Here is a 12,828-nt window from a genome sequence, read left to right as displayed (position 1 = left end):
AAAAAAAAAAAAAAAAAAAAAAAAAAAAAAAAAAAAAAAAAAAAAAAAAAACCCCTCATTGTTATCTCGAAGTCTGATCGACTTACCACCTTTGCAACGATGAGATCAAAACAAAAACAAAAAGAAACATCCATTGTTGTCTCAAAGCCGATGATCAACCTTCCACACTGATGAACTCAAAACAAAAATAAAAAGAATATCCATCGTTGTCTCAAAGTCAATGATCGATCTCTCACATTTGCACCAATGAACTAAAAAAATCATCTTTTAATTTATTATTATTATGGATAAGCCTCTCGTACCTTGAGTTCAAAAAATAAAGAATCAAACCTTCAATCTTAAGATAGGTATTATATTCTTCATGGTTTGAATTCGTACTAATATTAATTTTATTTCGTACTAATATTAATTTTATTTCCGTTTTATTTCAATAGAATTTTTTTTAACAAAATAAAAAATAAAATTGTTGCCAAAATTTGATAATTAATGAATATTTAATTTTCAGAAGCCACAATATATATATATATATGTACATTTAAAAAAAAAATTAGGGGAAAAAACAACAAAATCACAATCAAACAATTAATTTTTGAGGTGGAGTTTTCTTTTTCTTTACATTTTAAGACATTGACTTTTGTTGGACTATTTTGCCCCTCTTTCAATTTCCTTCCACATATATATTACTTAGGAGATTCCCATTTTAATTTCATAAATAAATAAATAAACTCATGTGAGTCAAAATTCTCCACCCTCCATTTTCTTCCTCCCCATAATAATAATAATAATAACAATAATATGTTTTTTTTTAGAAATAAAGAAAATTCTAATTTTGTAGTTAAATTATAAATTTTATATTTATTTCCTCTCTAAACTTTCACTACAAACTATTTAATAATTTTTTAAGAATTTTTTTTTTTAAAAAAATCAAAGTTTATTTATTTAAACAATTTCAAAGTTTAAGAATTCAAATCAATGAATAATTTAACCTTTTTTATTTTATTGATATGGGAAATTTATTCTTTGACCATTTAGTACAATGGAGGAATATTAGTCCTATATTTAGGGAATATATTAATTTTATTTTTAAATAGGAAAAAACGTACTAATATTATTTTTAAATGAGGAAAATATACTAATAATAATAAAAAAAAAAAAAAATTGGAGATTTTATAATAATAATTGTCATTTATTGCAAGTTTTTTGGACCATTAAAATAATATATGAAGTGTATGTCTAAATAATAAGGAAAATGATTTTTATTGGATTTTAAAATTTTAATTTAAAAAAAAATGTTGTCAAATAAATGGTTGCCATTCAATTTGATTTCAATTAACTTCTTTTATTTATATATATAAAAAAAATGAGTGGAATATATTATTCAATCGAAAACAGAAAACGTCGTGATCTCTTAAAAAGTTTATCGATAACTAAGGAAGATGGAAAATAGAGTGAGTGACGGAGATAGAGATGAAAAAATTAATATCGTCCTTAGCTCAACTTGATTAATACAGTCAACGTCGGTATAAGTCTAAAATCGATACCGACCAACTTGACACCCCGATTTTCTCGAGTATAGATAAATGAATAAAACACTTATTATCTTGCCTTAGATTAAAGATTAAATTCTTCACGTTACATTATATTAAATTTTAAAAATCGTTAACGTTTTAAAGAAAGAACCGAAATCATTTTATTACATACTTAAGAAAAATCAAAGTCATTTGGTCCATACATGTTTTTATTTGCAAAACGAGAGAACGGTTCTCGAGAACTCGTTAGAATTTTCATCCATATTATTAACACTGGACGAGAACAAATAATTTTTTTTGGTTTAAAATATTGAATCAATTATTATATTTTTTATTTCAGTCTAGTCTAGTTACCTTTATTTTTACCTTATATTTTTAATAAATCTTTAAATTAACTATTTTTTTTAAATTTATTATACGATTTTTTTTTTCTTTCAAAATTTATATAATGAAGGCCCGGTATATATACATGATTTCTATGACTCTGGTGTCCTGTGGTCTAAGTGAGCTACCCTGTGGTACATACGTGGGCAAGCATGTCGAGATAAGTGTCTCAAGCGACTTCCTTTAAAATGGGTTTTTCAAAGATAGTATCGGGCAGCACGAGTGTCTCGGTATCCGTAAATGACATGGCACGAGCACGAGCACGGGAGAGCCAATACCTCGATAGAACCCAAATGGATGGATGAATGGTTGGAAAGTCCCGTTGAGATGAGCGATACGAGGGGCCGTTCTGGATGGCAAGACCGAGCGAGTTGCAATGGCCGACGACACTCCAAGACTCGAGATGGCATCAAGACATATGGGCCATGTTGATGGAGATTGAGATGACAAGAGGAGACGCGATGGTGCATTGAGAGACCTTGGCCCTAAGCAGAAGCAAGGTCGAGCTGAATGACTTGGCCTAGTGTAGAGGCAAGTCAGATGTATCACAGACAATTGAACATGCACGCGCGCGGCGTGTGTGGTCGAACAATATATATATATATATATATATATATATTAACCTTCTTTTTTATTTAATTAATAATATCAATAATTTATGTGAAAAATTGGATTAAATCAAATAACTTGAGTCAATAAAAATTGATTCGTTTTATGTTAAATCATTACTTTTATTTTATTATTTTTTTGCTCCAATTTTAGAGTGCTAAATTAAACCTAATATTTTTATTTTTATTTATTTATTTTTATTTTTTTTTACTTATGGACTTTTATTAATTAATATTAAACTTAACATTAAAAATAATTAAAATCAACATATAAATTCCCATCTATATTTTGCATTTATTTAATAAAATAAACATATAAATCTTAATATATTATCCAAATTTAATTATATAATAAACCTATAAACCCATAAAATATCTCATATCCACTTCTTATCTCTCTCCCCTAATAAAATTATTATATTAGCGTAGATTAAAAATATATATATATATATATATATATATATATATATATTTGTTTTAATTTAAAAAAATATATCTTAATTAATCAAAATATTCATATTGCTAATTAATTAATTAATAATAAAATAATTTAAATGCGTCACAAAATTTCTATCTATCCTTAAAATATTCAAAATTAGAGATTAAGATAAGGAATATATTCTCGTAAATATCTTTAAAATTAAATCTAATTTCTTTCTTTATTGTTTTAATATTACCAAAGAAGGTTGTTTTTTACTCTTAATTTTTTTTTAAGATAAGTAAAATAGTTTTATACGAAAGTCGAGATTAGCTTTAAAATTTCAACATTAAAATTTGAAAAGAAAAAAAAAATAAAATAAATTTTTTAATAATTGTATTATTTATTTTTGTTTTTTTTTTCCTTCCTATTTTAGTCGTAGCCTTTTCAAATATATAAATATTTGTTATTTTTTTCTCCAAATAAATGGTGAAAATATATTAATATAATATCTTTATTATAAAAAATATTATTATTAGTTAAATACTAAATTAAAGATTTATTAAAATTAATGGACTAAATTTGAAAAGTTATTATAAATTTGGAATTAAATTTAAAATATAAGATCTTTTAACCTATTAATTTGTTGGAAATGTTGAATTTTTTTATATATAATTTTATGAAAAATTAAATTTTCTTAGAAATCTTTTTTTTTTTTAAAAAAAATATCAGAGATAAAATTAAGAAAATATATATAATAGACTACTAAATTAAATTTGGTAAAATGTTTACAAAATTCATTCCTTTCATTAAAAAAATACCTATTTATATATTTATATATCTAAATATAAATTTTAATAAATAATGACGAATATTTATTAAAAATAGTTATAATAATTATATTAATTAAAAAGCTAATTTTTTTTTTTTGTTATAATTCTTACCTTAAATACTTTTATTTTGGTATTAATTAATTAAAAAAGTATAACGTTCCAAAAAAAGGACTTAATTGAAAATAGTCAAGAAATTAAGGATGCACGTAAAATTTCCAAAAGAATATGGACCGAATTGGAAAAAACAAGGGAAAAAGGGGCGAATTTGTAATTACAAGAATCTAAAATTGGCGAGGGTATTTATGTAATTTGGCGTACAGAATCATGGCTTAACGGTACCCACAACGAACCGCCATTCTTGCACCACAGAAATGTCTTCTCGTCTCCAATTCTCTCTATATAAATGCAACCTCCCCGCTTTTCACTCTTCATTCAGCCGTTTTCAATCCGCCATTTGTTGAACTCACCTTGGCCTTCGCTGAGTCTTCATTTTTCTTTTTCTCCTTCGTCGTCCGGTTCCGTTTTCCGATCTGGGTTCTGCAAATTTCGCTTCAAAATCAGCTTCCCAGGTTCGATTTTGAGTAACTGGTGCGTGGATTTGAGTTTCTGAAGGTGAAGGATCGTCGATATCGACGGGGGATTTTCCGGTGGGGGTAAAACCCGGGTTCGTCAAGTTGTAGACATCACGGCTATACACGTGGTTTTCCGGTCGTTCGTTCATGTCCGGTCTGTACGACGAAAGGGTTGTATAACTCTTACTAACCCCTCGCCGCACGGTGGACGTGGTGCTTTGCCCTCCGAAGGGGGTAGTCCTTCTGATCTTCTTTTTCTTGCCGGCGGTGGATTCTCTTGCGTAGAGCATTCTTCGACTTAGCTTTTCAACGACTTTGTTTGTTTTTGGGGGTCGATTTTGGTGTTGGGTTTCATTTGAATTAGAAGCGGACGATATGTTGAGGATTAAGCGCGTTCCTACTGTGGTATCTAATTACCAAAAGGATGAGGCTGAGGAAGTCGCTCCCAGAGCAGGGTGCGGCCGGAACTGCCTCAATGAATGTTGCTGTGAAGGTGTTTGTTAAAATGCGTAGCTAGCTAGGATTCGTTTGGTTGCTTCTCTTGTGTTCTTGATTCGTTTTTTTTTTTTGTGGGTCTGAAATGTTTTCGTTCCATGTGGTTATTGGGGCTGTAATGATATGATTGTTCGTTTCCTTTTTGTTGTAGGAGCCAAGATTCCCTTGTATGCTTTCAAGAAGCTAAACAAGATCTCAAAAGGCTTGTGCTGCGAGTATGAGAACACTGCTCCTTTTGCTTTTCTTGACTCGCTGCTTCTTGGGGAGGTAAGTTTGATGATATGCTCTGGTTATCAATTTTGCTTATCTTTCAATGGCTATAATGGATGCCCCGATGTTGTAGTGGGAGGACCGGATGCAGCGAGGGCTGTTTCGCTATGATGTCACTGCTTGTGAGACTAAGGTAAGAATTCTACAGTAATTTGTGAAATAAAAGTTGATAGGCGAAGTAATCTGCTATTTGAGATATAGATGTAGTCTCAATGTGAGGTCCCACGATTGGTTGGGGGAGAGAATGAAGCACTCTTTATAAGGGTGTGAGAACCTCTCCCTAGAACACACCTCTCTTTAGAAGACCCGTTTTAAAAATCTTGAGGGGAAGACCAGTGTATAAGGGTGCTTTATAAGGGTGTGACCTCTCCCTGGAAGACGAGTTTTAAAAACTTTGAGTAGAAGACCCTTTATAAGGGTGTGGGAATCTCTACTTAGAAGACCCATTTTAAAAACCTTTGAGGGGGAAGCCCTGGTCTGGGAAAGTCTAGGACAATATTGGATGGCAGTAGGTCTGAGTTGTTACACTCAATATCTTCGATAATTTTTGTGTAGGTAATTCCTGGAAAGTATGGTTTCATTGCCCAGCTGAACGAGGGTCGACATCTGAAGAAGAGGCCAACCGAGTTTCGAGTTGATAAGGTTCTCCAGCCTTTTGATGGTAACAAATTCAACTTCACTAAGGTTGGGCAAGAAGAGATCCTCTTTCGGTTTGAAGCAAATGAAAATGGGAATACACAGCTTATTCCAAATGCCCCTCTTGATGTCGAAAATTCTCCAAGCATGGTTGCCATCAATGTGTGTACTTGTTCCTGCTTTAGTGTGTTTAGACCAAATTGTTGTGGATGTTTGTGTTGTGATCATTCTTAATATGTCATCAACAGGTTAGTCCCATTGAATACGGACACGTCCTCTTGATTCCTCGTATTTTCGAGCGCTTGCCGCAAGAGATCGATCGAGAAAGCTTCTTGCTTGCTCTTCACATGGCAGCGGAGGCTGGGAATACATACTTCCGACTCGGGTACAACAGCTTGGGCGCATTCGCCACCATCAATCACCTTCACTTTCAGGTATCTATCTACCCTTTAGAAAAAGTGACTTGGTGAAGCTAGTCTTTACACAAGAACATGTGAATTAAGAACTAAATAATCAATCAGGCATATTACTTGGCTGTTCCTTTCCCTATTGAGAAAGCTCCGACGAAGAAAACAATCTCGTTGAATGATGAAGTTATCGTCTCCGAGCTACTAAAATATCCTGTTCGAGGGCTCGTGTTCGAGGGCGAAAACACTCTGCAAGCGTTATCGAACGCAGTGTCTGATGCCTGCATATGCCTTCAAGAAAACAACATTCCTTACAATGTCTTAATTGCTGATTGTGGGCAACGTATCTTCCTTCTCCCACAGGCAAGCTGATATTATCTGATGCCAACATTAGCTAGCTCTTAGTTTCTTGTATCCTTGTTAACTCTGACCTTACCTATCATAACTAACAGTGCTATGCTGAGAAACAAGCACTTGGGGAAGTGAGCGCGGAGCTCCTCGACACCCAAGTGAACCCGGCCGTTTGGGAGATAAGCGGACACATGGTGTTGAAGAGGAAGAAGGATTACGACGAGGCGTCGGAGGAAAATGCCTGGAGGCTCCTTGCCGAGGTATCCCTATCTGAAGAGAGGTTTCAAGAAGTGTGTGCTCTAATCTTTGAAGTCCTCGACACAGTTGATGTTGAAGGTAGCCCGAGTGTGGCTGAGGAGCACGGTGATGCTTGTCTCGAGGAAGTTGAAGCTAGAAACAACGCCTCCCGACCACTCCGGGTGACTGGGACGTGGGAATGCTTAGTTTAATTCCTGCAGTGACTACAACTGCAAGAGCTTGATGCTTTTAATATAGAACTGTAACTGTGTATGGTGGAAACTTTTGTTTGTACTAGTAGAAGTGGTGTTATGAACAATCCTCTTCTTCCTTTTCCTCTTGGGCAATCTCAACCTCCAAACCCTCTTCTAACAGTGCTTCTTATGTATCCTCTGCTCGTTCGACTTTCGGTGTTCTTTGTGGGTTCGATCATAGTTGAACGGATTTGTTTTGAAAAATGTTGGATCTTTAGAACTTTTTGAGAGTTGTTCTTGAGTCATTTCTTGAATCTTTGGTAGATTAGATCATAATTCAGTAATCTCTGATATTTAGATGTTCTTGAAAAGTTATTCAATTCATCTAGGATCTTTGTTCGGTTCGATCATAGTTGAATAACTTATTTTGGAAATGGATGGATCTTTAGAACTTTGGAAGTGGTGCCCGATCTGTGAGTTTTTGAAGCTTGCAGGATCGATCATAGTTGAGTCTATCGGTGGAGAGGAAAACAAACCATTCCTTACCGGGTGTGAAAACCTCTAGGAATAAACTACACGTGGAAATAAACATTCGTTATAAGAGTATAAAAACTTCTCTCTAGTAGGTACGTTTTAAAATTGCGAGACTATATCGGTGGAGAGGGAAACAAACCATTCCTTATCGGGTGTGAAAACCTCTAGGAATAAACCACACGTGGGAATAAACATTCGTTATAAGAGTATGTAAACTCCTCTCTAGTAGATACGTTTTAAAATCGTGAAATTGATGGTGATACAAGTATGGAAACTTCTCTCTGGTAGATACGTTTTAAAATCGTGAAACTGATGGTGATACAAGCAAGCCGAGTATGGAAACCTCTCTCCCTAGATACGTTTTAAAATCATGAGGCTGATGACGATTCGTAGTGGACTAGTGTTGACAATTAAACATACGTGTAATTGTAACTAACACCTCAATGTGCCATCATTAAACAATATAAAGTTGGAAAACCCCATTTTCAATAGAAAAGTTATCGAGAAAAATATGTATATTGTATCGCTGGGAGACACACTGACAAAATGTAAAACTCGTGGGCATAAAGGAATCTATCGCGACATGACAAAAATCACTGGGAGACATGCTGGCGAAATGTAAAACTCGTGGGTGTAAAGTAATCTATCCTGACGTGACAAATATCGTCGACATGGATTGACTATCTTGACACATTAATCAGCGTAAAGAAACCTAATTTATTCAATGTTTTATGTCACGTTGCCATATATACACAACAAGTCGATGTTACTATATGGTTGTCGGGAGAGATATCTATACAAATCAACATGTATATACATACATACATATATATATACATACATACATGTATATACATACATATATACATACATATATATATTACATACATACATACATACATATATACATACATACATATATATATACATTACATACATACATACATACATACATATATATACATACATACATACATATAATATACATACATACATACATAGATATATATACATACATACATACATATATATATATGTATATATATTTTGCCCAACATGTATTTAGCCAAAAATGAATTTTACAACACAGACACACTCTTGTCTCTCTCGTTCCCTTTCAGCCCTGACTCTCGCGAAACCCACCGACGGTAATCCTTCACGCGGCGGCGGCGGCGCCTCCACATTCGGTGATTGTAGAATTCCGCCGGCACGGGGCGAATCCTGAACGAAGGTCAAAACAATTTTGTGCCCTCGTTCACCTTGTTACTCAAATTTTGATATTCGGATCGATGGGTCGTTCTCGGATGGTGTCACGTCCGGAAGACGAGGACCCCAATCAGAGGTTTGTGCTTTTCATTCAAGTGTTCTTGCTATGAATTCGAGCTAATCTGATTCTAAATTGCTGGAAATTTCAGCAATTGAGAATGCGTTACGTTTTGTTTAATTGCATAAAGCTTTTTTTTATGATTTGTCTGAATGAAATTATAATCTGTAGGGAGGTTTTCGGAAACCGAACATGAGTTGAAGGGGCTACTCGCTGGCTTCTTTTAATCTAGTCTGCCAAGTTCTTAACTGTCGCAATATATTTATTACTAATCCTTTACTCTCAAAATGACACTTAAACTGGGTAGGATCCTGAAATGTTAATTTCATTTTCGTAATTCAATTTGTCATTCACAATCTACTGCTTTTTTTTTATTTTTTTTATTATTGTTTTTGGTGTAGGAGGTCAGTTGGGATGCAAGTATAAATATTGGATGAACCGAAATTCTTATTCTGTCTTTTCTTTTTCTTTTAATCTCTTGTTTGATTGAACGTGTGTGCAGCTGTGTTTCTTTTTTCAGAAGAGTATGTTCTTGGTTAATACTTAATATGATGTTGGCCTTTATTTGGTGCAAAATTCTTGTATGTGGCTCTCATGTTGTACTTCTCTGAATCCAAATTTCAGTAAATCCAAGAGGAAAAGGCCTAGTTCCACAGAGGCTACGAATGCTACAGGTATTCTGCTGTATTATCATTGGAGAGAGAGGGAAATGGGTCCAATTCTTCATATATGATTTAGTGAGGTTGTAGTACCTTATTTCACTAGTCTATGCAATTTTTACACAACCCCCTAAAGTCATGTTGCACTTTCATTTATGATTTAGTGAAGGTTTTACTACCTTATTTCACTCATGGATGCACTTTTTACACAATCCTAAAGTCACGGTGCGCTTCCAGTAATGTGTTCTCTGCCGTCTTTCTTTCTTTTTGGTTAATTTCGATAGTTTGTTTTTAGAGCTGTTAGCATAGAAGGACAAGCAATGGGTGATGAAAAAAGGGCCTTTGTAGTTGGGTTAAGTAATGTAATTTCTGCTGTTTTCTGTTTTTTTTTTCCCTGGCCATTATTTTACTTCAATTGTTATCTTAGTAGGTCAGGAATCGAGGGATGGAAAAGTAGCCTTATATCATTGTAATTACTGCAATAAGGATTTATCGGGAAGAATTCGCATGAAATGTGTGGCATGCCCAGATTATGACCTTTGTGTGGAGTGCTTTTCTGTTGGAGCCGAGCTTACACCTCATAAAAGTAATCATCCTTATAGGGTTATGGTAAGTACCCTTATTAGTATATGTTATTACATTGGCCCTTTTTATTTAAACCATTGGGCACGGTTACTTGTCTTGGGTGTGTCGTCAATTGAATCTACAATAAGTATTCTATCTCCTTCTACGTGTTCTTTAATAGATATATGTTGTACTGTCCTAGGAGTGAGAAGTCTTTTTCATATAAGTTGATGCTGCTAATAAGGCAGTTATGGATATCAACTCAAACTTGCGAATGGGTTGTTACTCATGTACCATAACCATCTGCTTCTTTACTAATGGACACTAGTATTTATATTAGCTTATTCTAACTTAAAGGTTTACTAACCTGAGCTTCCAACTGCTACATTAGCCTTGAAAGGATATTTTCCTATCTACTAGATGTGAACGGCTAGTTTCACAAGATTTTTTACCGTTAAACCTTTGCCTCGATTTATTTTATCCATACTCAAAGGTTGTAGATGTTTACTTTTCAATAAAACCTTGCTAAAATAAGAAGTTGGATGAACGTGTTGAATTAAATATCACCTATTTTGGTAGTTGGTTTTAGTATCGGTGGGTACCCTACTTTCCATGCACAATATAAAATAGATCAAGTTTATTGAAATGGTTCCATTATTGTTGTTAATGAACTGTTGACTTTATTATTTCAAGCGAGAGCTACACTTAGCTACACTTAGATGTTGGTTTTTTGCGTATTGAAAAACTACCTATTCTTTTTTTATTACCTTAATGGCCTTGTAAGAGTTTTCTTTAATTTATATCCATCGTTACTGTTGCCTTCAATTAATGGATCTGAGTTGCTTAAAATACTGTTTTGGTTGTTTACACACATTTACTCAAGATGGAAAAACTTTTTCTGACAGGATAATTTGTCATTTCCTCTTCTATGTCCAGATTGGCATGCAGATGAAGAGAGCTTACTTTTGGAGGTATGATGATGATTACTTGAGGGTCTTCTACTAGATTCTTTTTGCACTTATGCATATGTAAATCAAGGTTTTAACAAAATATGCACTGATTATAACTTTTCTCTCCATTACAAGTATTATTCTAGCTTCATCCTCTTCTTATATTGATTTAGGCCACACAGTAGTCATCCTCTGTTATGATCTAGTCATCAATCTGAACACCTCGAACATTGTAGTCTTTTAGAGCTTGTAATATCGTTTTATTTTATGATCACATAAATTCCACTTACATATACTACTTCATTATTTATCGTTTCTTCACGTAAGATGTTTGATAATAAATGCTCAACGCTTTACTTATTAGTGGTCTATACCATCTATAGGAAGTTTCTTGAAAAACTGTGATCAAGTTTTCCCATCAGGGATCTTGCTCCCCCCATAATTTTCAACTCTAGTTATCCTGATCTTGGGCCAAAATCACTGAATATTTAGGGCATTGCTGTGTATGGATTTGGAAACTGGGATGGAGTTGCAGAGCATGTTGGAACAAAGAGCAAGTTGCAGTGTCTCAATCACTATAATGCTATGTATATGAACTCCCCTTGCTTCCCTCTTCCTGTAAGACTGTCAGATCAACTTGAACATATGTTGTTTTTTCTATACTATACATAATCAATCTTCTGAAACTGAAAATGAGAACAGTATTCTCTACTCTATTTAGGATCTGTCACATGTTAAGGGTAAGAGCAGGGAGGAGCTCCTCGCCATGGCTACAGTCCCCGGTGAGGTCAAGAAAGGTAATGAATTATATCTCTTTTCCACTGTTGGTTAGTACCTAGATGTCAAAGTTAATGAACATGTGTCTTTAGATAATTGCATTTTTTGAATAACCGTGGACAAAAGCGTGTTTGTTGACTTATGTATTGTTATATTTCCTACTACCATTAACATATTTCTTCTTTGTGATCATCGATATTGCATTTGGACAGTCATCCAATGGACTCTTCTTTTTCTGAAATTGTAATCTATGCATGCATATTTGCTGGAAATGCACCCTTTTTCATCTGGTGCAGATTTCAGTCAGTATTATACTTCCTGCGAGAGCTAAAAATTTGAATGTTCTAGTACAAACTGTGGAGACTATATTCGTGTATTATTTACTGCAGAGTTTCCTATGGTAGGGGAGCATAACCTTAATGAAGGGTCTTCATTATCAGCGAGAGTCAAGTATAACCATTTTCATTTTCATTTTCATTTCTGTTCATGTTCCTCTTTTTTCTTCGTTTAATCCTTCTCTAAATATTCTTATCTGTTATCAGATGTGAAGAATCGAAAAAAGAAGACTCTGCCCATCAAACCTCATCAAGTGGAACTGCAGGTAGCTTAATAAATACTGTTTTCTTTTCTGCACTCTCGTATATGAATGTGTTCCTAAAAAGGAATATGCTTTCTTTAACATGTTCGATTTCATACTATAATAGATGAAATCGTTTGTAGGTTCAATCAGTGGCAGCACATTTTCAGGTGCAGTAAAGAAGTCAAACAAACCACAGATAAAGGATGAAATCAAACAAGGAGGTTTGTTTTCTGCATTTTGTAAACCATTGCTTTCCTGCTTGAGTTGCTGTGACATTCTCACCATCACATGGAATTTTAAGCCCATGTGACTTCCTTTGTTGCCAAGAACATGAGCATTATATGGCACTTGATATGCTAGTTCAAGTAAACCATGTTTGGAAGTTTCTCGTAGCTCTAAAAAAGTTACTTATCTTCGGGGTTTCAAGTGACCGCTTTAATTCAATGGAAAATCGGGCATCTACGTTAGTTTTTCCCCCCCCCCCCCCCCCCCCCCCCCCCCCCCCC

General features: G+C 34.1%; 2 protein-coding genes across 3 annotated transcripts in view; both read left to right on the top strand.

Moving 5' to 3' along the window:
• The first annotated feature begins 4,152 nt into the window (after window positions 1-4,152).
• LOC111442936 (GDP-L-galactose phosphorylase 1-like) lies at window positions 4,153-7,124 on the top strand. Its single transcript, XM_023080497.1, has 7 exons — window positions 4,153-4,837; window positions 4,991-5,106; window positions 5,183-5,242; window positions 5,665-5,907; window positions 5,994-6,179; window positions 6,267-6,515; window positions 6,605-7,124. Exons 1-7 carry the CDS (start codon window positions 4,720-4,722, stop codon window positions 6,950-6,952), a joined length of 1,320 nt encoding a protein of 439 aa, XP_022936265.1. The 5' UTR covers window positions 4,153-4,719; the 3' UTR covers window positions 6,953-7,124.
• A 1,402-nt stretch (window positions 7,125-8,526) lies between these two features.
• Window positions 8,527-12,828, top strand: part of LOC111442934 (transcriptional adapter ADA2-like) — a 7,781-nt gene continuing 3,479 nt past the window's right edge. The window contains exons 1-9 of one of the 2 annotated variants that reach the window (XM_023080496.1): window positions 8,527-8,810; window positions 9,417-9,466; window positions 9,882-10,060; window positions 10,921-10,986; window positions 11,458-11,583; window positions 11,687-11,762; window positions 12,132-12,192; window positions 12,285-12,343; window positions 12,463-12,543. In XM_023080496.1, coding sequence (XP_022936264.1) covers window positions 8,758-8,810; window positions 9,417-9,466; window positions 9,882-10,060; window positions 10,921-10,986; window positions 11,458-11,583; window positions 11,687-11,762; window positions 12,132-12,192; window positions 12,285-12,343; window positions 12,463-12,543 — 751 coding nt within the window. In that variant the 5' untranslated portion in view covers window positions 8,527-8,757. Of the gene's footprint in view, window positions 8,811-9,416; window positions 9,467-9,878; window positions 10,061-10,920; window positions 10,987-11,457; window positions 11,584-11,686; window positions 11,763-12,131; window positions 12,193-12,284; window positions 12,344-12,462; window positions 12,544-12,828 lie in introns of both variants that reach the window. The other variant, XM_023080495.1, reaches the window with a different exon arrangement.

Source organism: Cucurbita moschata, unplaced genomic scaffold (genome assembly GCF_002738365.1).
Source record: "Cucurbita moschata cultivar Rifu unplaced genomic scaffold, Cmos_1.0 Cmo_Scf00005, whole genome shotgun sequence".
NCBI classification, from domain to species: domain Eukaryota; kingdom Viridiplantae; phylum Streptophyta; class Magnoliopsida; order Cucurbitales; family Cucurbitaceae; genus Cucurbita; species Cucurbita moschata.
Note: the sequence above shows the minus strand (reverse complement) of the source record. Positions and strands in the feature narration are given on the sequence as shown.

Bases quoted from the DNA above. Each gene is read 5' to 3' on its own strand.
- LOC111442936 (XM_023080497.1), top strand. From the start codon at position 4,720: ATGTTGAGGATTAAGCGCGTTCCTACTGTGGTATCTAATTACCAAAAG. The intron at 5,243-5,664 runs GTAAGAATTCTA...ATTTTTGTGTAG, and splicing joins TCACTGCTTGTGAGACTAAG to GTAATTCCTGGAAAGTATGG. The intron at 5,908-5,993 runs GTGTGTACTTGT...TGTCATCAACAG, and splicing joins CAAGCATGGTTGCCATCAAT to GTTAGTCCCATTGAATACGG.